The sequence below is a fragment of the Cajanus cajan genome, chromosome 7 (genome assembly GCF_000230855.2).
Source record: "Cajanus cajan strain Asha chromosome 7, NIPB_CcT2T_4, whole genome shotgun sequence".
NCBI lineage: Eukaryota > Viridiplantae > Streptophyta > Magnoliopsida > Fabales > Fabaceae > Cajanus > Cajanus cajan.
In genome coordinates, this window is record NC_138523.1 from 60,417,021 (window position 1) to 60,443,557 (window position 26,537).

The 26,537-nt window shown below is 31.4% G+C and overlaps 3 protein-coding genes across 9 annotated transcripts; 1 reads left to right on the forward strand and 2 right to left on the reverse strand.

The window, feature by feature from the left end:
• Positions 1 to 466: 466 nt before the first annotated feature.
• Positions 467 to 4,224, reverse strand: LOC109815130 (nifU-like protein 4, mitochondrial). Its single transcript, XM_020379741.3, has 5 exons — positions 3,767 to 4,224; positions 3,508 to 3,683; positions 3,015 to 3,118; positions 2,459 to 2,570; positions 467 to 1,413 (listed from the first exon to the last, which is right to left on the reverse strand). The coding sequence occupies exons 1-5, from the start codon at positions 4,092 to 4,094 to the stop codon at positions 1,345 to 1,347; spliced, it is 789 nt and encodes a 262-aa protein (XP_020235330.1). The 5' UTR covers positions 4,095 to 4,224; the 3' UTR covers positions 467 to 1,344.
• A 1,693-nt stretch (positions 4,225 to 5,917) lies between these two features.
• Positions 5,918 to 11,727, reverse strand: LOC109815143 (uncharacterized). 4 transcript variants are annotated; one of them, XM_020379762.3, is made up of 4 exons: positions 11,512 to 11,727; positions 10,643 to 10,898; positions 7,751 to 10,545; positions 5,918 to 7,654 (listed from the first exon to the last, which is right to left on the reverse strand). In XM_020379762.3, the coding sequence occupies exons 2-4, from the start codon at positions 10,664 to 10,666 to the stop codon at positions 6,310 to 6,312; spliced, it is 4,164 nt and encodes a 1,387-aa protein (XP_020235351.1). In that variant the 5' UTR covers positions 10,667 to 10,898; positions 11,512 to 11,727; the 3' UTR covers positions 5,918 to 6,309. The 4 variants fall into 4 exon arrangements, with proteins under 4 accessions (XP_020235351.1, XP_082916513.1, XP_020235352.1 ...); XM_083060387.1 differs by lacking the exon at positions 11,512 to 11,727 and adding an exon at positions 11,387 to 11,405; XM_020379763.3 differs by lacking the exon at positions 11,512 to 11,727 and adding an exon at positions 11,162 to 11,380.
• Positions 11,728 to 16,983: 5,256 nt separating this feature from the next.
• Positions 16,984 to 24,661, forward strand: LOC109815146 (SET domain-containing protein). 4 transcript variants are annotated; one of them, XM_083060388.1, is made up of 15 exons: positions 16,988 to 17,199; positions 17,288 to 17,385; positions 17,585 to 17,648; positions 17,739 to 17,849; positions 18,245 to 18,304; positions 18,533 to 18,640; positions 19,031 to 19,100; positions 20,291 to 20,320; positions 20,422 to 20,489; positions 22,768 to 22,803; positions 22,974 to 23,057; positions 23,187 to 23,320; positions 23,695 to 23,783; positions 23,922 to 24,070; positions 24,298 to 24,661. In XM_083060388.1, the coding sequence occupies exons 1-15, from the start codon at positions 17,086 to 17,088 to the stop codon at positions 24,433 to 24,435; spliced, it is 1,353 nt and encodes a 450-aa protein (XP_082916514.1). In that variant the 5' UTR covers positions 16,988 to 17,085; the 3' UTR covers positions 24,436 to 24,661. The 4 variants fall into 4 exon arrangements, 3 of the variants coding, with proteins under 3 accessions (XP_082916514.1, XP_020235361.1, XP_020235360.1); XM_020379771.3 differs by having other exon boundaries at positions 16,989 to 17,199; positions 20,291 to 20,331; positions 20,409 to 20,489; XR_002241129.3 differs by lacking the exon at positions 24,298 to 24,661 and having other exon boundaries at positions 16,984 to 17,199; positions 20,291 to 20,331; positions 20,409 to 20,489; positions 23,660 to 23,783; positions 23,922 to 24,010.
• The last annotated feature ends 1,876 nt before the right edge of the window (positions 24,662 to 26,537 follow it).

Here is a 26,537-nt window from a genome sequence, read left to right on the forward strand (position 1 = left end):
TTTGATCATTCATATATATATAAATATATATATAATTAAAATCAACATTATACATACATTTATTACTACTTAAAAATATTGTTGATAAATTAATACCGATCATATTATTAATGTATTAATATATTATTATACTTGAGAGACTAAAATCACTTAATTATTGTACTTGAAGAAAAAAAAATGCAATTAAACTTTCTTTTTATTGATATACTTATTTTAATATAATAAACCCTATTTCTATATTTAAGAAAAAGATAAGAATTTGTCTATAAATAAAATACCAAAGTTCTATAATTTATCGGATGAGGCCAAACTTGTCTACATAGACGTTTAGGATTTGATGTGACATACCCACTTAAAAAGTCGTTTAACTTTTCAAAATCTCACAATAAACTATGATCAATATTTATTCTTGTCACTTGTATCAGAAAGACTTTTCACTCTATCTATCATGGATAAATTACGCCGGTGGTACTAACATCAAGAATTGATAAAATCTAAAAACAGAGAAAATTACATTCTGAACACATTTAGGTCAATATTAGTTTGTACTCATGCAGTCGTGCATTTTGACTTGACTAATGCCTCCATTCACATTTCGAGGAACAATAAACATTATCTTTGAGTAGTAACTCTGAAATTCATGGTAGTTTATTTTCTTTTTCTTCGGACATCCTTGAGTCCAGAATGAAGGAGAACACTTGGGAGAAGTTCTACCATGCAATATATAATATGGGAAACAAAAGCAGTCTTTTTTATGAGGAAGGTGGAGTATCTTGTATTCTTGTTCACGTTATTTGGGCGGAAGAGAATGTTCATTGATCCAATAAAGATGCAAGCTATCCATGATTGGCCAAAAGAATTGGAATTCCAATAACAGGCGACAAAACAACAACTACCCATGCCTTCTTCCTCTAGCTAACCAGGAGGAAATCGCAAGTCATTACCAAATGAAGATATCAATAAAGGTGTCTGAACAGTGGACACATGGCAATAGGCAAACAATCTCTTGTACTCTTGTAACAACCTTACTATGAAGGAAAGACAAAGAATCATAGCTAGGCAGGCCGAAAAGAACAGGGTACAGTACACCGTCTGTCTGTAATGACATCGTGTTATAAATTACCTTCATCCTATGTCAGCAAGATCCAGCTAGCTTGGAACCATGATTTCGTGCCATACTCAATGTATCCAACTCACGACTTATTCAATATATTTTTCTATACACCCACACTTTCTGTTTCCATAACGTACTGCAGTTGTACTTCGAAGTCTCTGTTGAGTGTGAAATGTATGACGAGACTAAATGTAGGCTGCAAATTTAATAAAAAACATAAATAGTTTCAACTAATTTATTTGTCCACTTAATGTTGTTCCATCATCTTCAGCATCCAATTCTTGTTCCACACCTTTGACCTGTAAATGCAGCAAGCAGCATTCAATAATGTTTCTAGTAAATATATTATAAATGAGTTATTCATATAAAATGGAATTCATTTTATTAATGCAGCTTGAAAAAAATTCAATGATCAGCACTATTTTCTATGTATTAGAAAATACAAACTAAGCAAATAGAATAAACAATATATGCAATGACAGTGTAATTTTTTTTCTTTCTAATGTCATCCCAATTACAAACCATCATATATCATAAATTTGTTGACTTTTATAATAACTATTTTAAAAGTCGTACCAATAATAAATTTTGATTGGTTACAGACATAGTACATCTATTAAAATCAAATAGATACTATGACACATTATTGGTAAAGATTTGGACTATGCATAATCTGTGGAATAGGTATGTGTAATCCATATTCCACAGCTTAGATGTAGTCGCATAAGACAATAATAGCAAATACAATTCATGGTGAAGGATGACCCAGTGTACAAGGCTCCTAGCTGGTGGCATCCAAGGAAGGTAGATATATGCAACCTTACCCCCACAGCAGATAGATTGTTTCCAAGATTTGAACCCATTACCTCCAGATCACAAGGCAGAATTGAATCGTTGCACTAAGTCTTGCCCTTTAAAAAGGGCTGACCTATTGACCTACTACATGAGGATCCCGCTAAGTGGGGTCTATGGACAGTAGATGTACATAACCTTGGTCCAACAAACGGAGAGGCTATTCCAGGAATTGAACCTGTGACCTCTAGGTTAGAAGGCAACAAATTTATCCTTTCACCAAGGTTTGTCCTCTTATGGCTCTATCTAATTCAAAAGGTGTACAATATAATTAGCAAATTTTACAATTTAATTTGATTGGTCTCCTAACTTTACCACTGAAATATGGACTCAAACTAGATTAACTTGGGAATATGCATAGAACATACAAATAATTTCAAATGCTAAAGGAAGATAGTTCTTAAGATTCTAACCAATTCCCCTATCATCGAGTATAATGAAAACAATAAATGCATTACGCTCATCACAAAAAGATATTGCCAAACTTGTTACCTCAGGAACATAATGCATCAGCATATTTTCAATGCCTGATTTCAGAGTCACTGATGAACTTGGGCAGCCACTACATGCCCCTTGCATTTTAAGTTTCACTATACCAGTATCTCTGGAAAAAAGCACAATATAAAATACAATTCAGTAAAAATATCAGTTAGATAATTGACCCAAGTATTAACAATTAGTTCTGACAGAGTCAATAACAGCTCTGTTGATAATTAGTTGGATTGACAAAGGATTAGTTAGTTAGAACAGTGTGTACAAAGCAAATAAAGAAATGGAGGGACATAATATAATGGATGTTGCAGATTAGGAATAGGGATTGGGAGGGGAAGTCATGACTCCAGAATTTCCTGGGACTCTAAGGTATATATGTTTTTGTACTACCACTTTCCTACGGATTGGACAATAAAGTTAATCTTTAACCATCTGTTTTCCTACTTTTCTGATCCAGTTCTATCATAGTCAATTCATAAATATACCCATGCTCTCCCTAAAGATTGTCATAAAAGTGTTTCAAAACCAAAATAACAAAAATTTAAAAGGTACTCACGGGTCAAAACCTCGATACTCAATGTCCCCACCATCATCTTGCACTGCCGGTCGAATTCGAGTCTCCAACAGTTCCTTGATCATGGCAACTGTTTCAGAATCATCCTGCATGGAAACAGGTTAGCTCACCATTTAGATTTTGCCTTCTCAAACTTCCTATGCACTCAATGAATAAGACAAGAAAAGACAAATCTAATACTCCAGGAAACTTGGACCATTTTACAAAACCATAAAAATACTGTTTGAACTTTTACTAAATTAATGTGATTAACTAAACTTATTAGAGTACACCACATAGCACAAACAAAGTCCCAATCAAGTTTAAGTCCTGTGTATGTGTAACCTATAGTGACATTAACGCAAACCTATATTAAGTGAACTACATCACTGCGAAACTCTAATTCTGATAAGTGAATGGTCAAAAAAAAAAAAAAAAAAAAAGCTAAGAAACCGCATCAAAATTTTGCCTCTACGAATTATGCAGAAATGCTTACCTGGTGAATAGCTGTATCCTTAGCAGCGGCAGCTTGAGAATCCAAAAAGAGAGGCTGAGCGGAGGAGTAGAAGTCCATAATCGCAGCGAAGATTTCAGGCTTGAGGAATTCCCACGCGCCGTCTTCCGATTTGGTAACGGTGACGAAATCGGATCCAAAGAAAACGCGCGTAACGCCTGCACACAACAACAACAACAACAGAAAAATGAGAACGAAACCCTAACGAGAAGAAAAAAGCGAAGGAAGGAGAAAAAGAGACCGTCGATTGCGAAGAGCGATTTGGCGAGAGGAGAGTTCATGGCGGAGCGAGGGTTGGGGAAGTCGGCGCTTCCGACTTCCATGACGGGCTTGCCGGGGTAGAACATCAGCGAGGAGGGATTCGGCGTGGCCTGCGTTTGGATGAACATGCTCCTCCGTTGGCCGGTGGAGAATCGAAACGGAGGCGCGCGCGTGGCGGAGGAGAAAGCATTGCGGTGAAACGACGGCGTTGCGCTGGGGCCGCGGGGGATGAACACCGCACTCTGCGTTGCTCGTTGGAATGGAACACGCGCTCGTCTCGCTAGTCGCCAAACGGTAGCACCTCTCATGCTTTCGTTACCGACTCCAATCACTCCTTTACCTTCAATCTTCTTGCTATGGTTATACCTGCGTTCGTGCTTGTGCCTGCTTCGTATCCTAAATATTACTTCAACTAACAAATGGGTTTTCTAAATTCTAACACTTCTTTTCAATCATTTTTATTTATAATTAAAAATTCATTAAGAATTATAAAATCAATTGGAGATATCTAAAATATTTATTTATTTATTAAGATACGTGAGTCATTATTATATTTATATTTACTGTTTATTAATAGAATTGAGAGACTTTGTGTCTCTATTCAAAATAAAATAAAAATAAAAATTAAGTAATAAAAATATGTTAATTTAATTAGTGTTACAATTAGTTTATTAATTTTAAATTTTTAAATTTGATTAAAAAATATTATTTTTTATAATTTTTGTAAAATAAAAAGATATAATAATTAATTAAATATAGAGACCAAGATAATTATTAAAAAGGGTATTTCTTTTATATATTAATATAGATTTTATTTAAAAAATTTTTTTAAAAATATTATTGTAATATACAAATATTTGTGTGTTCATTTTTTGTCTCCTTTAACACGTATTTTGGATCCCTTCCTTTTTTTTAATGCATGAAATTTCATTAATCTAAAGTAAGGAGTTTGTTTTAGAAATTGATTACAAAAAATAATTGTCAAGAATTTAACAATTACATAATTAATCTTACATATTTATTTACAAATTTGGTAGTTATTACTTGAATCAATAGTTATAGTTTCTTGAGGTTAAATCGTTCTCATCCCTTTAATGTTTAAGAAAATCTTCGTTCATATTTATTAACTTTGTGACTAAGACAAAGTTTGAAAAAATGTTTTCTTCCTAATTATATTAGTTAATTTAAAGGTATATATAGGGAGAGTGAAAACATATTTGCTGCCTCTTGCTACAACATGGCTTCAGTCACTAATTATATCCATGTAATCATAGATAAATTCCTGAAAGGGAAAATATATAACTCCATCGTCACTTTATTTTCCTTTTTCAGTTTACCTTGTTGAACTGAATTTCACGTGATACTACAACTAACAGTTTTGAGTTTATTTTGAGAAGTACATGCAACATACACTTGCATAAAATCTTTAGAAAGTAATTTTCCTGTGAAGCTATCATTGATTTCACATTTTTAACTATTTGGATTTAGGTTTTTAGGTCCAAAATCACACTACTAGTTAACACTTAACAGAAATACAGATAAGTCCAACTCGCTGAGAACTACTTAAAAATGGGTAGACAGTAGACACTACCAACAGTACGACGTTTCTATTAAGACGTATTTTCGACTTTAGTTTCTGCTTCATTTTAATAGTGTTGTTATTACTCTACTGTAAAGAACAGATATGCTTAATTTTAACAAGACAAACTGCAATTCAAAAAATTCTTACTTTTGGATTGCCGTGTGAAACTCGCACACATACCAATTAGGGAAGTATCCTATAAATCAAGGTAGTTTTAATAAGTCAGACATTAGCACTAATATCATTTTAAATAATTGTAAAAAATTAGCATGAAACCCACCCTTGTCATAAATAAAAAGCCCAAATTAACATTATGGACAGCACAATAATTATTGCTCGTAGATGTCACCCTAAACCCTAACCCTTAAGTATATGTTACGACGTTACAATCGTCACCGTAGAACATGCAGTAAATTGATATATTTACTTCTTCCAACACGTTATTTTTCTGCAATTAATATACCTTATTTTAGTACTTCCATTGAATATGTTTTTTGTCTTGATGTCTATGTATATTTGGCAGATTGAATAACCGTATGCTGGTAGGAATAGGAAAACCCAAAAACGTCATTCATTCCAGTAAATTATTAAAACCGACAGTGACTTTTTTATTTCCCCAAACATGCACATTAGCCTCCATAAGTTATATCTTCCGTGCCACACTGAAGTGAAGTCCCCAAACCTAATTTTATTTGTTGAGCAACTTCATTTCACAATTACTTCTTCCACTAAAATCTGGCCACACTTGATGCATGCTTTTACAATCATTGCTTCATTTCGATTAAATGGGCTTAAAAACTAAATCTAGGTAGAGTAAGGAAAAGGAGCATTAATATTATTATAATCTAATCTAATTCTGTAGTTGAAAAACCTGCAAATATAAATACCAGAATCCTCCAACATCCCGCAGGAGGCTTATATATAGATAGATTTGGAGGAAATCAAAATCTTTTCCTCTTCACCCGTGAAATGTCATCAAAACTGTCATCACTCCAAACCTGCCCACCACCACCATGCCTGAAATTCTCTTCCTGCTCATCTATATTTCTTGTTCTTCTAGGTGGCACATTTGCTGGTCGTCCCTTGATTCGCCTGTCAAAGTCCCTTTCCCTTATGTTGTTACCTCCCCTTTCATGAAAATCTGAATCATCTGAACAGAATCTATAATGTCTAGGTCCCTCTTCAGCATTAAGGTGAAAATTCTCACCAACATTACCATTATAGGGAGGCCTGAAAGAACGCACAGGCCCTCGTCTCTCACCAAACCTTCTCCTGTCCTCACCATTTCCTTCACCACTAAGCTCAAGTAACCTACCAGAATGCATAGGCCCCCCAAAGTAGTCATCATCATTGTCAGCACGGTCCCGGGGATCTACAACATCAAACCTCCTGTTTCTGATTAAAATTCGACCAGATCTCGGATGGCCATGGTCCCTTGCAGAGTCCATGTCCCTCATATCATTAGAAGGTCGTGACATAAATGACGGGGAGCCATGCCTCCTCACCACTCTCTCAGCGGGGAAAACAGGGCGATCAGGGGACCTCATTCTATCAACCCTGTAAAATGGTGATCTTCTGTGGGTTAATTCTGGATGTCCACCAAAACCATCAGGGGACCTTCTTCTTGGAGACCTTCTTCTTGGAGATGACCATGGACCAGGTGAGCGACTCCTAGATCTGATGGGTGACTTGGAACGAATTCGAGGAGGACCCCTTCTCTGCATGGAAGAAAAATTCCTACTCCCTCTTGTAAACCGACCATCCAACCCCTCAAATGATTGGGGCCGTGTGAACATAGGAGGATCCATGGTATCCTCGGGCAAACCTCTCATAAATTTATCATTATGTCTCACACCAACTATGTCTGAACCATCTCCAATACATCTATTTGGACTAATGTTTCTTGGATTTCTATGACCAATTTGGATGCCATCTCTTCCTCCTGGTGACCGCCTCCTTGGTGCAATATAGGAGCCATCATTCATGGGCTTTCTTCCTAACCGACCATTACCAACATATGAGCTATCAGGTGCAGCATTGTTGTACTCCATATCAGAATCGGCAAAATTAGATGTGTATTTAGGCCTGGGCCCACGAAACTGACTTGGACCATTATAGAACTCACCAGAAAATTCACGGTCAGATTCCCATTCATTTCTAACAGAATCTAATCGACTATTTACTCTTCCTCTACCTCGCACAAAATTCAATCTAGAGTTTCTAGGGGACATATCTTGATGTCTTTCTCTTGAAAATTTGTGAGGGCCATCAATGTAAACTTCATCTCTGAAGATCAAAACAAAATGAAAAAAGGAACTTGAGGAAAAAAATACAAGTCAGACAATAAAGGAGAGATAATCTATATAGGACTAAAATGTATACCTTCCTCTGTGTAATTTGTCCCCATCAAGTGTGTCAGGCAATACATCTCTTCCAGCTCGAGATGACAGTGACCTGCCAGAAATGGGCCTAGTTTTACCAGGGGATGAAGAACTAGCAGCTCGAGACAAATCTATAATTCTCCCTTGATTACCACCATTAGTAACATCTTTGGCTGTATCATCAGCATTTGCAAACACTTCCACCTTTGGCAAATCTAGCTCAGTTTGTATAACTGTGTCAGTTGTTTTGACAACTTCATCAGCACACTGGACATCTACTCCATGGCTTCCAACAGTGACTGGATTGGAATGTGATTCTATCTCCATAGCCTCAGAGATACTTTTTCCTTCTGTAAGATCTAATGATTTCTTTTGCAAAGCATTAACTGGTTGCTTCCCATGAGCAGCAATGTTAGACTTCTCATCATCCAACGACTCTTGCATACACACATTTTTATCAATGACCTTACCTGACCTCTCAAGCATTTCAATGTCCATACCATCTTCATTATTTATTTCACCTTGGATTCCAGCCTTGTTGTCATTTTCCACTACCAGATATGAAGTGGGACAATCACCGCTCACCATCCCTTTCTCCATCTGTTTATTTACAAAGTTACTACTACAGTCAGGATGCTCTATTTCTCTTACTTCACATATGGTGTCCTCAGCTGTGGAAGGATCCAGTGGTTCTCGAACCTCACCATCTTCATAATCATCATCTTCAACATATCGCTCAGTATCCACAGCAATAGTTACAGCATGATTCTCATCCGACTCATAATCAGAACCATAAGAATCATCCTCCAACATATCAGTAGATAGGGTTATCTTTTCTTCATCACTTACAGAGCCTTCACCATTGCCTCGTGGAGCAGATGGAGGCTCATTCATGAGTTTCAATCTGCAAGCATCACGATCAGCAGCATTTTCTTCCTCAGTATTCACAGAAGAAATTTTCTTGCAAGAATTATTCAACTCTGAATCATCACCAACCATAGGCACGGCAACTGTTTCTGTGGTAACCTGCTCAGCATTTAAACAAGCTCCATCACAAACTTTCTCAACATTGACTCCGTCAGTACGACTACAATTTTCTAGTTGGCTTTTCATATTTTCACTAGTTGATAACTCTGCTGTACACATTGGTTCAACTGGAGGACAAGCATCCCCAGAAGAAATTTGTGTCGACTCCGGCATATCTGGCATTGCCAACAAAGAAGAAGAATTATCTGATCCTTGTAGCAAATCTTTATCCAACTGATCCTTTTTACTCACAGCAGCATTGGGTTTTTCCTTATTACCCTCATGATCTGGTTCAGATTTAATGAAGGTACCATCAACTTTCAATAGTTTGCTAACATTTGACAACCTTGGAGAGTTGACAGCGGAATGCTGAACAAGTTCTTTTTTAACAGTGACACTATCTAATGAACCCACAGGAGAGGCATTAGCTTCCTTCAAATCCTTTTTAGAATTCTCATCAAATGGTTCTGGTTTTACCAACCTAAAACTAGATGTACCAGCATCACCGGCAGATGAAGCCACACTTGACAAGCTCACATTGGGAATACCACTACCAGAATTCAACTTAGTAGATAATCTAGAGCGCTCCTCAGCATATTTCTGAAGAAAAGGTGCAAGAGATAGATTACTTGAGTCAACAAATTTACACTGAGGTCCATACACTCCAGATGGAACAATGAAGGATTTGTTCTGACTCTCTTCACACATTGGCTTTACAGACACAACACCTGTTGACAGTGTCATCCCTGTAGAGCACATCAACCGCTTTTCATCAGGCGAACTATCAGTAATTTTCAGCCCATCGTTACATATTTTATCTGAGGCAGCTTCAGTCCCAGATTCTTCCCATGCATCCATTGTAGTATTCAGATCCCAGTTTGCCCTGTTAGAAGAATGGACATGGGTTGTGTCACTGTCAGATTTAGCATCAGTATTTAAACTCTGAGTACAGCAATCTTCCTTGCTTAAAGATAATTCCAATGAAACAGATTCCGCTTTCTCTTTTTTTTGGCGACTCTCAACAATATCCATACTAGCAACATCTGGAAAGAGGTGCTCCTTTAAGCTTAAAGATAAACTAGTACTATCTGAAACTAAAGGACTCTCTTGTTTACAAATATCCTGGGCATTTTGTTTGCTTACATCTGCTCCAATGCTAAGAGCAAAACCTTCTTTTGCAGCCAATAAGAGTTCAGGATTGTTCTTGATCAATTGGGATTCCACTTTTTTATTGCTACCTTCACAAAGTATCACCTTCTCTCTGCTATCCATGACACCCAAGGTACATGATTGCGTTCCAAGATTTGGTTCCTCAAGTTTGGGTATAAGTAAGGAAGCGTTGCTTTGCCCAATGTTAGCATTGGTAACATCAGTACTTGTTTTCTTTTCTTCAAGAGTGGGGATTCCATTAGCATCAGATAAACCAGATGAACTGGTAGAAAGAGTTGAACCCGGCGATGTGCTTGAATGGTCCTTTCGCAGGGCATCACTTTCTTCTGAACGTGAAGCCTCTTCCAAAGAGGACGAAGAAGGCTGAAGAAACGGGAACCTTCTTTTCTTGATCGGTGCACCTGCAATACTAGCATTTGATAAAGTTGATCCTTGAGAAGTGCTTGAATTTTCTTTACGTTGTAATTCAGTTTCTTCAGTAAGTGAACACGGTTCCTCAGACGCAGGAGAAGAAGGCTGAAACGAAGGGAACCTCCTTTTCTTGATAGGCACACCTGCAATTAAACCACTAAATTGCCCAGCATAGGACTTTACCCCGTTCTGTCAATAGAAGATCAAGTAATCAATATCCAAAAAAGAACAAATTGGCATGGTTCTCTAATCGTAGTTAGCGGTAAATCAGAAAGGAAATAAACACCTCTTCATGTCCTGAAACAGGCATGATTCCAAAGTAGTCTGCTAAAAAGCTCACAAGTCAAAAAACCCTTCTTTTAAACTTCAGTTATTACGATTCAATAGCAAATCCTCAACAAAATTGAAGTAGGATAAAAAAATCTGGCACTGAATTAACCATCGGTAGACATATCTATCTTCTAAAAAGCTTCTCCTTTCCAAGAAAAAACAATCCGAGCCATACTCTCACTTCCAAGATACAGACAAAGAACAGCGTGGACCTGCAAAACACAACGTTACATAACATCGTTAACTCCCTCGAACACGTGATAGGTTGACAATCAAAGTCAAAAACAATTAAACAACAAACATGCCCGTGCAAATTTAATGGCGCCATGGTCAACCAATCCCCTTTTAAAGATCCAAAACTAACTAACCCCCACGTAATCTCGACAAACTCCCAGATCAGTCCTTAAAAAACACTTTCCAATCATCTCAAAAACGCAGACAGTGAGGTCAGAAAACACATATCCAAGTAAATTACCAAGAACAAATCCACCCTTAAACGATCAACAAATTCACCAAAACAAAACGGACAAAGATCTACTCTGCGTCATGATCAACGCTCATCGAAACCGAGCAAGCAGAAACCCTTTCAAGTGCAAAACCAACATCAGAAGAAAAACCTCGACGTTAAAGCGAATAAAAGGGTTTCAGAATCGGGTGGCGTAGACCAAGAAAAACCATCTTGCAAGAATCAGATCTAGACCTAGAATCGCAAAGCAAAGTGTGGCGCACGAAACGATCGAAATATTAAATACTCGGAATCGCAGCCCCCGGCAATTGAAAAAGGAGGAAAACGTCAGATCTTGACGATGAAAAAGAAGGAGATACCTGATTGGTTGAGGCAAAAAGAAAGGGGGAAAGAAAACAAGGGTTTGGTTTTGGGGTCAAGCTCTGCCTGCAACTTCCACGAAACAACGAAAGTGGGAAACTACGAAGGAGCGAGAAAGAGATAAAAAGGAATCTCTTTCTCTCTCTCTCCTCTTCTCTCTCTTTATCTCTCTGTAGAGAAAAATAAAAATTAGGGTTTGAGTTTTTATGCTGATTTTATTGACTTTGTGAAATTGGAAGCTTATCTCTGATTCTATATATTCTATTTCACCGACGTGACCTAACAACTAATGCATCGACACGTGTCCTTCATTTTGACGTGGCCTACTATTATCCGTTCATTACTTATCTTTTCATATGATCCGTTGGATGTAAAGTGGTGACTTTTATTCGGGTTTTTTGGCCCGTTCACACTGGATCTTGGTGTCGTCTTTCCTATACCTAATTTTCTTATCGCATCGGTTCTTTTTTCAAACATTCAATGGATTGAGAATAAAATAATATGCTGAATTGCAAGTTGGACAAAGAACAGTACTATATTATATATATTATTATTTATTTATAGGAGCATTAACGTAATTATTGTAGAGAAAATTGGATCGGATACGCAACATTGTAAATTACCATATAAGATAAGTTTATGATTCCCATAATAATTTCTTCATCTTGTAATTAGAAAATTTCACTTCATTTAATGATTTTATCATTAAAGATGTCAATTTTGTTTGATGTCCTATATATAAAATTCTTTCATTATAATAGGTTTTTTTTTACACTAAAGTTTTTTTTTCTAATTCTTGAATTAAGTATTTTATTAATGATATTTTTAACTAAAATTTTAACATGTGATATATATAGTTTTAATATTTTCCTTAAATAAATTATACATATAAATAAATGTTATGTTTAGAATATATAAATTATTTTTAAAATTTAAATAGGTAAATTTTTAAATATAAAAATTATATTTTAGATTTATGAAAAATAATTTATATTATAATTTATCTTAAAATAACAATATTTAATACAATAATAATTATGACAAATAAATATTTATTTGTCATAATTATTATTGTATTAAATATTGCACTTTTAAGATAAATTATAATAATAATTATTTATCATAAATTTAAAATATAATTTATATATTTAAAGATATTCATATATATTAATTTTAAATAAGTTTATATATTCAAACATAAAATTTTATATATATATACATATATAACTTAATTAAATTTTAAATGCGACAATATTTTTATGATTTTTCTTTAATTATAAGGTTTATAATAATTTTTTAATTTTTTATCTAATTTGATTTTTTATCATAATTATTTATAAAATGATTATTAATAATAAAAATATTTATTTTTATCACAAAATAAATTATTTATCATAATTTTAAAATATATTTTATATATTTAAAAATATTGACGTATATTTATTTTAAATAAAATTTATATATTTAAATATATTTATTTTTATATATAATTCATAATTTTTTATATATTAAATATATATTTCTATCTTACACAAAAATACTTTTAAGGAATTTTTTTCAACAAGAGAATTTATATGATTTTTTTTAATTTTTTTATCTAATTCAATTTTTATTTATCAAAATTATTTATGAATCAAATAATATTATTTTAAAATAATTATTAATAAATAAAAAATTACAATAATGTATTTTATATGTTTTAAAATATTTATCTATACTAATTTTAAATTAATATAATTTATATATTTAAATATAATATTTATTTCTATATAATTTATTATAAATTATATTTAATAAATACGTATGTGCATTATATGAAACAAAATACTAGTTATATATAATAAAAAAATACATGTGCATTGACAAGATAAAATACTAGTAATTAATATAAAACATGAACAATCATCAAATGCGAAGGTATTATTACTATTAGGAATGTTTCTTCAATAACAGAGATTTTGTGGATTCTTTTAATTTTATATATAATTAATTTTTATTTATTATAATTATTTATAAATTAAATTTTCATATTTTAAATAAATATCAATAAAAAAATATTATATTATAATATAAATTATTTATCACAAATTTAAAATATAATTTATATATTCAAATATAATATATATACATAATTATTTTAAATTTTGGTTATATGAAATAAACATTTAACAAGTGTATTGTACAAATTAAAACACAAATTATGATAAAGAAAAATTGAATTAGATATGAAGTTAAAAAAATCTCTAAAATCTTTATCATAAGAAAAAAAAAACTCTTTACAAATATAGTTATTTATATTTTATATGTATAATTTTATTAGTTTTTTAATGCTTGTAATGGTTGATTAATTAAAAACTTATTTAAACAAAAAAAATTAATAAATTAACTCTTATATATAAAACACAAATTTCTATCATTCAGGATATTGTTTCTATAAGTTTTTCTTTAATGATAGGATTTGTAAGAATTTTTTAACTTCTTATCTAATTTAATTTTTATTTAAAATTATTTTTAAATTAAATATTATTATTTAAAATAAATTATCAATCAATGAAAATAAATTTTTTGTTATGATATACATTATTTATCATGAATTTTAAATATAATTTATATGTTTAAAAGTATTTATATACACTAATTTTAAATAAAAATTTGTTTTCAATATAATATTTATTTATATATGTAATTTATTGTGAATTTTAATTATACATGATATACATTGACAAACTAATATACTAGTACTAAAATTTAATGAGATAATATTTTTTTCTATTGCCAAAAAATTTTATTTTAGAAGTGTATAAGTGATTAATTTAATTAAAAAATATTTAATAGATATAGATTTCAACTAAAAAACTTTTATTTAGTAATATTCATTAATAAATATGTTAAAAATATTTAATTGATAAAATTGGATGATATTTTAGTTTATTTAAAATGAGTGAGTTTTAATTTTGGTTCTGTAAGTTTTTTTCTTTATTTTTCATTCTTTAAAAGTTTATAAACATTTATTTTTGTCTTTTTAAAATGAGTAAAATTTGATTTTTGTCCCATTTTTATCTTTTTAAAATCTAAAATTAGTATTTTTAACCCTTACAAGTGATTTTAATTAAAGTATATAAATAATATTTATTTTAATAATTTATAAATTTTTTTTAAAGTATCACACATTGGCATAGTATCATTAACAAATATGGATAACATTTAAAATGATCACAACATTCATTATACCCAAGATAAAAACATAACATTCATGGATAAATGATTTCAATAATTTTCAAACTTAACTACATTCAAAAAATAGGTGTTTAATTTTACGAGAGCTCATGTAATTCCCCATAAGGCTCATGTATTGTCTTTTAGGGGTGAGTATGGATTGGTCTTTATAAAAAGTCAATCCGATCCGTTTTTAAATAGATTATTTTAGTGGTTTTTAATCTGATTCAGTTTATTAATCCAATTTTGAATCGAACCTAATTAATAGATCAGTTTCGAACCGATTTTGATCCAGATTTATGGATTAATCCATTTTTAAAATAGATAAAATAAAAACCGGTTTAAAACCAATTTTTTAAATAGTTTTTAAAACCAAATTTTTTAAACCAATTTTTTGAACCAAATTTTATAAAACAATTTTTTTACAGTTAATTTTGAGTCTGCAACCTAAACTCTAAATTCAAACTTTAAAGCATGATAAAATCCAATACAATAATTCCTAAACTAAATTGATTAGATTTTTCAGAATTTTTCAAACTAATTTTACCTAAAAATCCAAATCAACCCACTCATTTTTCCTTTAAAATAGAAACAATTTAAAGGTATATTCATGCAACAGCCAAATACCCTAATGCGACTTCGCAGTGCAGCGTAATGGGACTTTGTTTTAACGCACCGCGTGTAGAGGAGACTAGGAACAGCTGCACACCAGCCACCCTGGATCAAAACACAACTCCGCAGTGCACGTAATGCGACTTTGTTTGTCTTCGCAATTTCGCAGCAACAGCGCGTAGGAGATTAGGAGCAGCTGGAGTTCGGATTCAAAAATTGGGAAATAAGGGGTTTTTGGGAAAAAAAGTTAAAATGGATTCTTTTTATGGGGTTTTGATCCAATCCGTTTTACGTAAACAGATTTGGTTAATTGATTTTTTCTAAATCGGTTCGGTTTGGATATTTTATGTTTGGATCGATTATTTTTTGATTGGTTCGGTTTAGTTTTAAATAATTTGGTTTGGTTCGATTTTTTTGCATATCATGACTCAAAGGCTTAATCTCGTGGATTAAATACTTAATTTCATAACCCAAAGGTTTAATCTCATGTTTGTGATACATATCTCGTACTCATGACACACATTATACGCAATCATTATATGTCTCATATTTATGACAAATATCTCTTATTCATAATACATATCATATGCAATTGTTACACATATCTCATGGATTCATCATTTTATTCTCATTAAATACACTATTATCGTCTCGTATCCCATCATTTACCAATGTTTCAACCCTTACACAATATTTTCAAGTCAATCATCAACATTTTATCACAATATGCATAATTATCTCATATCACATCATTTTTCATGATACGCATAAACATATCATTTCATGCACATTACATAAAACATTTCATAGTATACAACCACAAAGCCTCAAACACAAGGTAATACAAATATAGTCGTTTATCTTCATCATAACTCATTTACAAATATTTTCTTATTTTCTATTTCTTAACTGTTGATATAAATTTCTCAAACCATAAAGATTATGCAATTAAAGGATAAAATAATTCATCATTACAACTTTTAAATTGTCTCTCCCAATCGTAAGCTCCTACGACATAATATAATCTAAACACGATACATGAAATTATATTTATGATATCAAGTTGATATCCATTTTGTTAAAAAGACAACACAATTATCTAAAACTTGTATGTCGACTTCAATAAATAATTCTATTATCCACTATTTTATAAAAAATACAAAATATAGTATTTTAACCTAAATATAATTGATTGTTCATTATTCACTAATTTAATCATAACTTAAACCCTAAATCTCATTTTTCAGTAATTCTAATAATATCAGAAAAATAACGTTTAGAAATACAATTTATATGTAAACCATAAAATTTAATTATAAAATTATCAAGCTCGATTCAAAATTTGGCAAAACTATCGTCAAATGGTACCTCATATAGTTTTTTTTTTTTTTTTGGTGTTGTTGGTACCTCATATAGTTTGTGGAAAGCTTACAAATTATGCAAAATAAAATAAAATAAAAATCGTACAATACAAACTTAAAACCCAAAAACTCTAAACCAATTAGAAAAAATCACTATTGTTAGTTTATTATGCCATCAGTTTGTTTCTTTAGAATTGTTCAGTAGTTTCTTTAGGAAATAACATTTACCCATACCCACTTCCTGCTTAACAGTCATTTTTTATTTTAAGTCGAAATAAAAGAAATGAATGTTTATGTAAGGGATTGTTTGGCGACATCTCTGTTATAACGAGTAATAACGACGTCGTATCCAATCCCAACCCACACCGGAACCCAAGTTGTGCAATGCCATTGCGAGCTCGCACCGCAACTCCAAGTCTCTTGTGGTCTCTGCACACTGTTTTCAACCCTTCTCCCATTCACCTCAACTTTCATTCTCTGTCTCTGGCTAAACCCCAGGTTCAAATCCCTCTCACTTTTTCTCTCTCAATTAAATAAACAATTCCTATTCTTATTTTTCTCCCCATTGTTTCTTAATCATTGCTAGTTTTCTGGCAATTGCGATGATTTTTTGCCATGGCTGGAGCGGAAAGCTGGTTCTAGGATTTCCTCCTCACTTTTCATCGGAGAATCTTCATATGGAAGGTTCGCTTCGTCTTGTTTGAAACAAAGCTTTAATTTCGCTGTCCAACATCGATAATGTAGGGGAAAAAAAACTTTTGTATGCGTTGGAGAAATATTGGCAACTAATTTGGGGATAGAATTCTAAACACCAAATGTAATGTTGAAGCATCTTTTTCGTTCTTCTGTTATCCCCTCTTGATATGTGTCTGGCTGCTTCTAGGTCTCTGTTTGCTTCTAAGATAATTCGATCAGGAGAGTGCATTTTAAAGGTTCCTTACAGAGTGGTATGCTTCACATTTTATGTTATGGCACTATTATCGCATATCGGAATGACTGCTTGCTCTTGATGGTATTTTTCATAATTGGTTTTGCAGCAAATAACTGCGGATAATCTTCTTCCTGAAATCAAATCTTTGCTTGCTGAGGATGTTGGAAATATTTCGAAACTTGCCATTCTTATTCTGATTGAGAAGAAATTGGGTCAGGTAGCTTTATATGTTCCGATACTGATTTTAATCTGAATTTTAGGAGCTTTTGAGCTCTTGCAAACAAAATTTAATTTTGCATAGCTATGTTTAGCTTAGAGTTTTTTATTTTTATTTTTAATAATTTATTTTTATACTTTATTTTAATAATTTAATAAGAAATTCATCAAAATAAAGGATAAAAAGAAAAATAAAAAAAAAACTACAGTGAGACGGCTGGATAAGAAAATCTCCTTAACTAAAGTACTAAATACTGTACTAAAGAGAAAATCAATAGAACACAGCTGCCCAATCCCTCAACATATTTTCTATTGAGATTTGTGACACAAATTTAGCTTAGAGTTTTCAAGATGCTCAGGAGTATACATCTATAACATCTTTTTTCTGAATGATAGGGCTCTGAATGGTATCCTTATATCAGCTGTCTTCCACAGCAAGGGGGGCTGCATAATACGGCAAGTTTCCGTTATTTTTCTTACTTTGAGTAGTGTTTTTTCATGGTACATTCTGTAATTAATAACCAGTTTGCTCATGTACAGTCTGCAATTTTAAGCGTTGAAGTAATCAATCTATGATTATTCCTTTGCTTTTCATAATAAATTTATGTTTGAAGGATTGCATACATTTCTTGGAGTTGGAGAATAATAATCATAAAGACCTCTACTTTTTGAACCTTTGTTTAGGTATTTTGGAATGAAAGTGAGTTGGAGATGATTCGTCCAAGTTCAGTTTATCTGGAAACTATCGTCCAAAAATCTCAAATTGAAAAGGACTTTTTGGCAATCAAGTCTGTAAGTACATTGTATAATTATCTACTTTTGAATGTATAGGTTGTTGTTCAACCAATTTGTTTGAACTTTTATTCTATTGTATAATAGGCAACACAATGTTTCCTCCACTTCTAGGGATCAAGACATTTTTTCCCGGGTTATTAGGTTAGCATGTAATTGCATCTGCAGTTTTAATTATGCAGTTGATTCCAGTGTTTTATTATCTATCTTGGGATAAAGCAAGTCACCCCCAAAAACTATACAGAAGAACATTAGCTTCTCCTGGTGTATGAGAAGTCATGGCAGTGTTTACTTTTATAAATAGATAATCTTGTGTCATATGAGTAACTAAATAAATTAAGTCGGCTGTTTTGGAGACTGATTATAATCAAATCTTTCCTTCTATTTCAGGTTTTTGAATGTTTCCATCAAAGTTTTGGAGATTTTACTTACAAGGACTTCGTGCATGCATGCACACTAGGTAAACCAAACTCTTAAAAAGTTTGTACTTCCATAGAATGATCACTTTACTGGGTAGGATGATTTTAATTGACCTACATGTGTGAAAATATGAAGGAACTGCATTTAGGTTTGACATTGCTGAACTTCGAGGGTTGTTAATTTAATTATACATTGTTGGTGATAACCTTATCTATAAGTTTGGCATTGGTGAATTTGGTAATTGTTTACATGAATAAAATTAATTTTGAAGGTAACTGTGTATGGTTGTTTTTTGCTTAATTGTATTTGTTAAGTTGTGACTTGTTTTGTAAAAGACTCTCAACTATTGATGTCTTAGGTACCAACAATGTAGCCAACTGTATCCTGATAATTCTGTAAAATGAGTAACCCATTACTTTCCCGATAATTCTACTCATTGCATGTCTTTCTTGTCACTTATTCTCCCCTGAAAGGCTAACCCTTTGTTTGTTTCAACAGAGAGAAAAGGAGGGAAGATTTATTTTTAAAATTTTTTTGTTTCTTATAGTAAATTTTTTGCTCCTTTTCTTCTTCATTTTCTATTCAACCAAACAAAAGAAAATGCATCATTATCTATATTTTCTCTCCTTTTTTTCTTTCCTTGCTCTTTATCCTAACCACACATTAATGGTTTATTGTCAGTTCAAAAGACAAACAAGACTAAATATCTTGATAGAATATGCACTTTAGTAGTTCTGAATCTCATAGCATCTACTTTTGTACTGTATAGTTGCTGGTGGTACATTATGTTGGCTGTTGGGAACTTCTGTTGAGCATTGGACTTTTACAATGCAAACATAGGATAGGAGGGGTTTCCTAAGTATGCTTTCTTGGTGAATAAGTATTGTTTGCAACAGCTAGGATTGCCAATGTGGGTAATATTTACTTACTCTGTATGGCTTCTGTTCGGGGCTGTGTTATTGTGATTCCTTAGATAATTTCTATAAGATGCACACCGGGGATTTTGAGTCTTTGTAGTTGATGGTATTTTAATCTTTTATGATCTGCCTGACTTTGCATGGAGGATATCTGACCTTCTCAATCATGCTATTTCCTTATGTTTTGCTCTGTTGTATCCTTACTTGGACTGAATTTTCAAAGGCGTTGATAAACCTCATTTATTATTATGTTGCATTGAATATGAAAACTCATTCTTAGTTCTATTTGATCACTTCAATGTTGAATTACCAGTTGGTTCTCGAGCATGGGGAAACACAAAAGGTTTAGCTCTGGTATTGCAACTGTATGGCGACTTCTCTTATAATTTATGCCCGGTCCTTGATTGTTTTTTTCTAAAATATTTTCATAGATTCCATTTGCAGATTTCTTAAACCATGATGGAGTTTCAGAAGCAATTGTAATGAGCGATGATGACAAACAATGCTCAGAAGTTCGATCTCTCTCTCTCTCTCACACACATACACAAACACACATTTCTGCCTTGTATGATTGTATCTAATCTATCAATGGTTATTTGAGCCTAATTAAAATATTTGTTAAACTGTTCCCCCCTCCCCCCTAATACATGAAAGTCAATTTTCATTTTTATGTTCCTAGGCATCAATTATTATATGTTATTGAATTTTACCTCTCATATGTTGTGCTCATACATTTCCATATCATATGATACAAATTTTCTCCTATAAGAGGATGGGAATATTCAGGGGAATGATAATGGGCTTAGTTATGATAAGGTGTGAGTTGGTAAGTTGGTTATGGCATGTAGGATTGGATCGTTAGGTTAGGAGGAGTGGGGATTTTGGGGGTTGTTTAGAGGAAGTTTGAGTGTCATGAAGTCGTCTTTTGAAGTTGTAAGGGCAGAATTGAGGCTTTTTGACCAAAGTAGGGCTGTATGGAAACTTATTAACGTAAATGGGGCTCTTTTGAAACTATTTACGCCTTTGGGGCTGTTTACAACGGTGTCGCTATGGGCCATAGCGACACCATTGCCACGTGGCTTTTTTTTAACTCCAGAGAAGCCATGAAAGCCATATTGACGAAGTTGGTGCAGCCTATAGCGACACTAATAGCTTCAATGAAGTCGCTGTAGCCCATAGCGCCTCATATTTGAAATTTAAAAAACAAAAATTCAAAAAATATAATTATTAAAAAAAAAGTTTATAAAATAGTTATTAAAATTTATATGATAATGTAAAATAAAAAATTACAAAAGTAATATACTACATAATTTAAAATATTAAAACGTAAAATACAACTGGTGTCGCTATGGGCTATAGCGCCACTGTGTCGCTATAGCCCACAGCGACACTATTATAAATAGATAAAAATAAATAAATATATAGATATATATTAAATAAAGAAATTAATAGAAAAATAAGTTTATAAATAATCATTTTAATTTATATGATAATATAAAAATACAGAAATATTAAAAAAAAAAAGATAATACTTAAAAAAAAAAAGAAAAAAAAAAGAAAATAAGGTGTCGCTATGGGCTATAGCGCCGCTGTGTCGCTATAGCCCACAGCGACACTGATGGTGGTTTAGCCAAGTATTGTTTTGGATTGTCACTCATTATAACCAATGTCCATCACTCATTAGGGTGTATTTGGAAAGCAGTTCAGTTCAACCGAATGTTAATCCATCTATAGAGTTGTTTCTGCGTTTGTGCATTGGAATTCGAGAAACCTCCGTTGAACCTGGTTTAAACGGATTTCAAAACACACTTACAAATCGGTTGAAGCTTCCCCTTCCACTTGCAGTCCATGTTTGAGGTTTAGAACAGCTAGCCCATATATACTCATAACAAGAACAACAATTATGCAGGAAAATCACAAAATAAATGACATTATTTAATAATTCGTCATAAAATAATAAAGGAAAAAAAAATATATACACAAAATTAATAAGAGAAAAATTAACTTTATAATTACAAATTAACATTTAACTGGTAATATAAAATAAATAAATTTTAAAATAAAATAAGTTAAATAATTAAAAAAAAATTTTAATTAATTAGTGTCGCTATAGGCCATAGCGCCACTCACAAAAAATAATTATATATATTTTTTAAAATTACGTTTTTAAAAGAATATTTTTTATTTTTATAAATATATAATAAGTAAACTCAGTTGATTATTTTAAATTAACATTTAAATTATTTTACTTTTTTTCGTTTTTTTTCTTAAAGGGTGTCGCTATGGGCTACACCATTTTTATTGGCCCACAAACTGTGTTGCCTCAGCCCATAGCGACACTGGTATGGCTCATTCGAGCCCACCCCACACCAGAAAAAAAAAAAGCCACGTGGCAATGGTGTCGCTGTGGCCCATAGCGACACCATTGTAAACAGTCCCAAAGGCGTAAATAGTTTCAAAAGAGCCCCATTTACGTAAATAAGTTTCCATACAGCCCTACTTTGGTCAAAAAGCCCAGAATTGAGGATAAAGTTCTCAGTTTTTCATTCCATTTTTTTTTTTCTTGTGTATTTTCACTCTTAGTCCCATCATGATATGATATGGGGTTGATATTTTGATGCGGATACAATGCAAATCATTAAAGTAAAGTACTAATATAATTCTACTAGTACAAGGCTGCTACAATAAGACTTTTTAGCCTTATCAAATTAGGAAATTGCACTTAACACAAACACGTGCACACACAAATACACAACTTAAATTTTAATTTATTTTTGCAATAATGTGCAGATTATCGCTGATCGTGATTATGCCCCTGGGGAACAGGTCATTTAATATTTTTTTAATAAAAGCATAACGATTGTAATATAAAGTTTTTTTTTTAATCCATTTGTGCCTCCTGTTATCATTTTGAATAACTAAATGATATTTCAATTTCTTCATAGTTTTGGTTCTCAATTTGTAAATTTCTCACGTGGGTTTAATTTTTGATTTAGGTACTAATAAGATATGGAAAGTTTTCAAATGCTACATTAATGCTGGACTTTGGTTTTACGATTCCATACAACATTTATGATCAGGTATATCCTTGAAATTGTATTTCAAGTCGTACAATGTGGGCTGATATGATAGTTTTTGTTCCTCTTGCTTGTTGCTTTATTGTTATGATTGCACCAGCTATCCTTTATTGATAATTTAGCCATTCCCAGGTTCAGATCCAGTTTGATATACCTAAGCATGATCCTTTGCATGACATGAAGTTGGAACTCTTGCATCGATACTTTGTACCTCCACCTGAAGATATAAAGGGCTTGACATATCCCGTGAATTCCTTCAGTATCAAGTTTGTCCCATTTTCTAATGTTATTTGTCTTGAACAATTATTAAGATAATATAGTCCAATTTTTGTATACTTTTTTTGATTAGTGTCCAGGTTTTGTATACCGATTCTTGGTACAATATCCCCACATATTTATCTTCAATGGTTGATTTGCAGTATTAATTTTGATCTGTTTTCAATGTAACTTAACGAGTCATGACGCTGCTCATTTGTAGATATTTTTCTTTTTTATGTGTCCCACTGCATGAAATGTGCATGTTAAATAACAAACACACACATATATGATAATACAAGACTTCCTGATATGGTGTTACTCTAAAATGTTGATTATATACTTGCCAGTATTTGGCTATCTGATGGAGGCTGTGATCTCATAGGGAGGTGAGGTCAGATAGAGGAAAAGGGAAGGGTCTTCCGCAATCACTTCGTGCGCATGCTCGTGTTCTTTCTTGTACCACATCTCAGGGTGCGTCTAAAATCTTATTTAGTTTTGTTAATGCAAGAATGGTTACAGTTCTTCCCACCAAAAAATTGGTGCGCTTGTTAAATAAGCTTATACTTAGCAGTATCTACTTTTGGCATTTTTATTGATTAAAAAAATCAGAACTTGATGATTTGGTCGTGGAAGCTTCACAAACTGATGGTAGGCTGGCTAGGCGCCCTTTACAGGATATCATTAAAGAGAAACAAGCACACATGATGTTGTTATCATTATTCATCCAATCAATTGAGGAGCGCAGTGCGACTATTATGGTAAAGATTTGAGGAATTTATCTATTACATAGTTGTATGATTGGTTTAACATCCAAACAAGGTGGTTACTGAATCAGTAGCAAGTTGAGGCAAAAATGTATTTGGGCGGCCCATTTTATCACATTGATCTTTTCAGATTGCTAATCTAATAAAATATATAAGGAGCATTAACTGTTTGCTTAAGTTTATTCAATTTATCACAATGTTTTTTCCACACTTGTTTGCAGTCATTGGATTCTTCCAATTCTCCCTCCTCGTGTGAAAGACATTCTGTTAGAAGACTAATGGCTCGAGATCTTCTACATGGTGAGCTTCGTATTCTCAAATCTGCTTTTGCCTGGCTGGAGAACTATTGTTTTTCCTAGACTTGATGGAGCCACATGACTATCAACGAGGTTATGCATCCAGCAGTAGGCTGGGATTAACACACACGAAATATCAGAATATTTGACAATAATTTTGCATGCAAAATTTTAGAAAAATCAAATATTTCATGTGTATGGTATCTTATATAGGACCTTTAATATTTTAAAAAGCATATATCTGTTACAATGAAGTTAATCGATGAATTATTAACTGATTCTTAAATTATATGAATTGTTATTGACTAATCTATTCAATAAAAACTTCAACTTGTATATTAGCTAGGTATGTCTATTTCTATTTGACAGTTAAAGATCATCGTATATACAATTATGACTTAAAAGGTTTAATTTTTATTAATTATTATGTTATCAATAAATTTTATATTAAAAATGAATTTTATCTTCTATATACAGAGAGATTTGATTGCATTAGGCGTAATTTTTAATAATTATTACATTATCAAATATTTTAACTTAAAGGTATATTTTGCCAATTTAACAAATAATTTATAACTCGATATATTACATTAAATATTTATGTCAAATTTTATTTAAAATTGAACAATAACGCCTGTACCTGAATTTGAATTCGATCTTAGTTTTCTTGTCAAAATCGGGTTGGGTTGCGTAAGCACTCATGGATTTTGGTTTAATTGTCATGCTTATAATTAATGATTATTCTTGCAAGTAATTCAGAGAAATATCTTGATTTATTAGGATTAGGATTTTTTTTTACAACATGATTAGGAACTTTTGATATGAAACTAATATTTTTCTTCCTATAAATAGTTAAAGTATAATATCATATTATCTTGAATATAATTAAATAGTTAAATACAAATAATTAATGTCTTGAACTCATGAATTATTTGGATAATATTTGAGTTTGATTATAGACGCAATCTTTGATTATATTTTATTTATCTTCTAATCAAGTTAAATTAGTCTTATATTTTAATATATTTTTAAATATATATCTATATACAGGGACATATCTACGTAGAAGAGAGTGGGGACACATGTCCTTACTACCATTTTACACACATATTTTTTTTAGTCAAAAAAATAATATATTTTTAAAAATAAAAGTTATATTTTAATAAAATAAACATATATATTTAAATTATCTTATTATAAAATATAAATTTTAAAAAATTATTCATTTATTTGATATTTATCATATTTTCAAAGGAGGCTAGTTCTCGTATGTAATAAAAAAAATATCTTAATAACGAATTAATTTTTTGAAAAAGTTTAACTTTTGATAAAATAAAATTTGCACCATATATTTATCTTTTGTGCTTTTTATTTATGTATACGTAGATTAAAAAAAATTAAAATAGTAAAGATTATAAGATTGTATACGTCAATTAATTTAAAAAATTAAAATGGGAAAGATTGGAAGATTTATATTCTATTTAAAAATTTTATTATAAAATATATTTTGAAATAAATTATCATCTAAAATATTATATTAGATATTAAAAACATGTTTATATTATAAATAAATTAAACTTGGTTTTTATATAATTTAATATATTTATTTTTAAATTTTTATTAGTATTAAATTATTATAAAGTATATTTTTAGAATTGTAATTCTAACCAAGCATTTAAATTTTTTTATAATATATAAATAAGTCATATTTAGGGCATGTATTTTAAAAAATAGTTAGATTTAAACTACTAAATTATAATATAACATAGTCTAACCTAACTTATTTTTATCTTTAATTGTAAGCATGAATATAAAAATTTGTAAAAAATAATTATGATATATTTATACTTTAAAAAATTATATATAATTTTTTTAATATTATAAATATATAAATAATTATTGCTCCCACTATCTAAAATTTCTGGATCCGTCACTGTCTATATATATATATATATTATACTCATTGATCTATTACGTCTATTAATATATTATTTGATACTTTATTCATATAAATCAAAATTGATTTAATATATGCATTTCATTTAAAATATGAATATTTGATTAGTTTCTTATAATTGTTTAATTTTATTAAAATATGACTTAAATATTTAAAGTAATATGTTAAAATTTAACAGTTTGATTGAAAAATTAACTTTTATCTGTTA

What these genes read in the sequence shown, in the direction of transcription:
- LOC109815130 (XM_020379741.3), bottom strand. Translation starts at nt 4,094, where the DNA reads ATGAGAGGTGCTACCGTTTGGCGACTAGCGAGACGAGCGCGTGTTCCA. An exon ending in GAGTATCGAGGTTTTGACCC is followed by an intron (nt 2,571 to 3,014) that starts GTGAGTACCTTT and finishes GCTTTTTTCCAG; the next exon opens with AGATACTGGTATAGTGAAAC. An exon ending in TGATGCATTATGTTCCTGAG is followed by an intron (nt 1,414 to 2,458) that starts GTAACAAGTTTG and finishes CTGCATTTACAG; the next exon opens with GTCAAAGGTGTGGAACAAGA.
- LOC109815146 (XM_020379771.3), top strand. Translation starts at nt 17,086, where the DNA reads ATGCCATTGCGAGCTCGCACCGCAACTCCAAGTCTCTTGTGGTCTCTG. An exon ending in ACTTTTTGGCAATCAAGTCT is followed by an intron (nt 18,641 to 19,030) that starts GTAAGTACATTG and finishes CTTCTATTTCAG; the next exon opens with GTTTTTGAATGTTTCCATCA. An exon ending in GTGAATTCCTTCAGTATCAA is followed by an intron (nt 23,321 to 23,694) that starts GTTTGTCCCATT and finishes GTGATCTCATAG; the next exon opens with GGAGGTGAGGTCAGATAGAG.
- LOC109815143 (XM_020379762.3), bottom strand. Translation starts at nt 10,666, where the DNA reads ATGCCTGTTTCAGGACATGAAGAG. An exon ending in CTGTTTCAGGACATGAAGAG is followed by an intron (nt 10,546 to 10,642) that starts GTGTTTATTTCC and finishes TTCTATTGACAG; the next exon opens with AACGGGGTAAAGTCCTATGC. An exon ending in GACAAATTACACAGAGGAAG is followed by an intron (nt 7,655 to 7,750) that starts GTATACATTTTA and finishes TTTGATCTTCAG; the next exon opens with AGATGAAGTTTACATTGATG.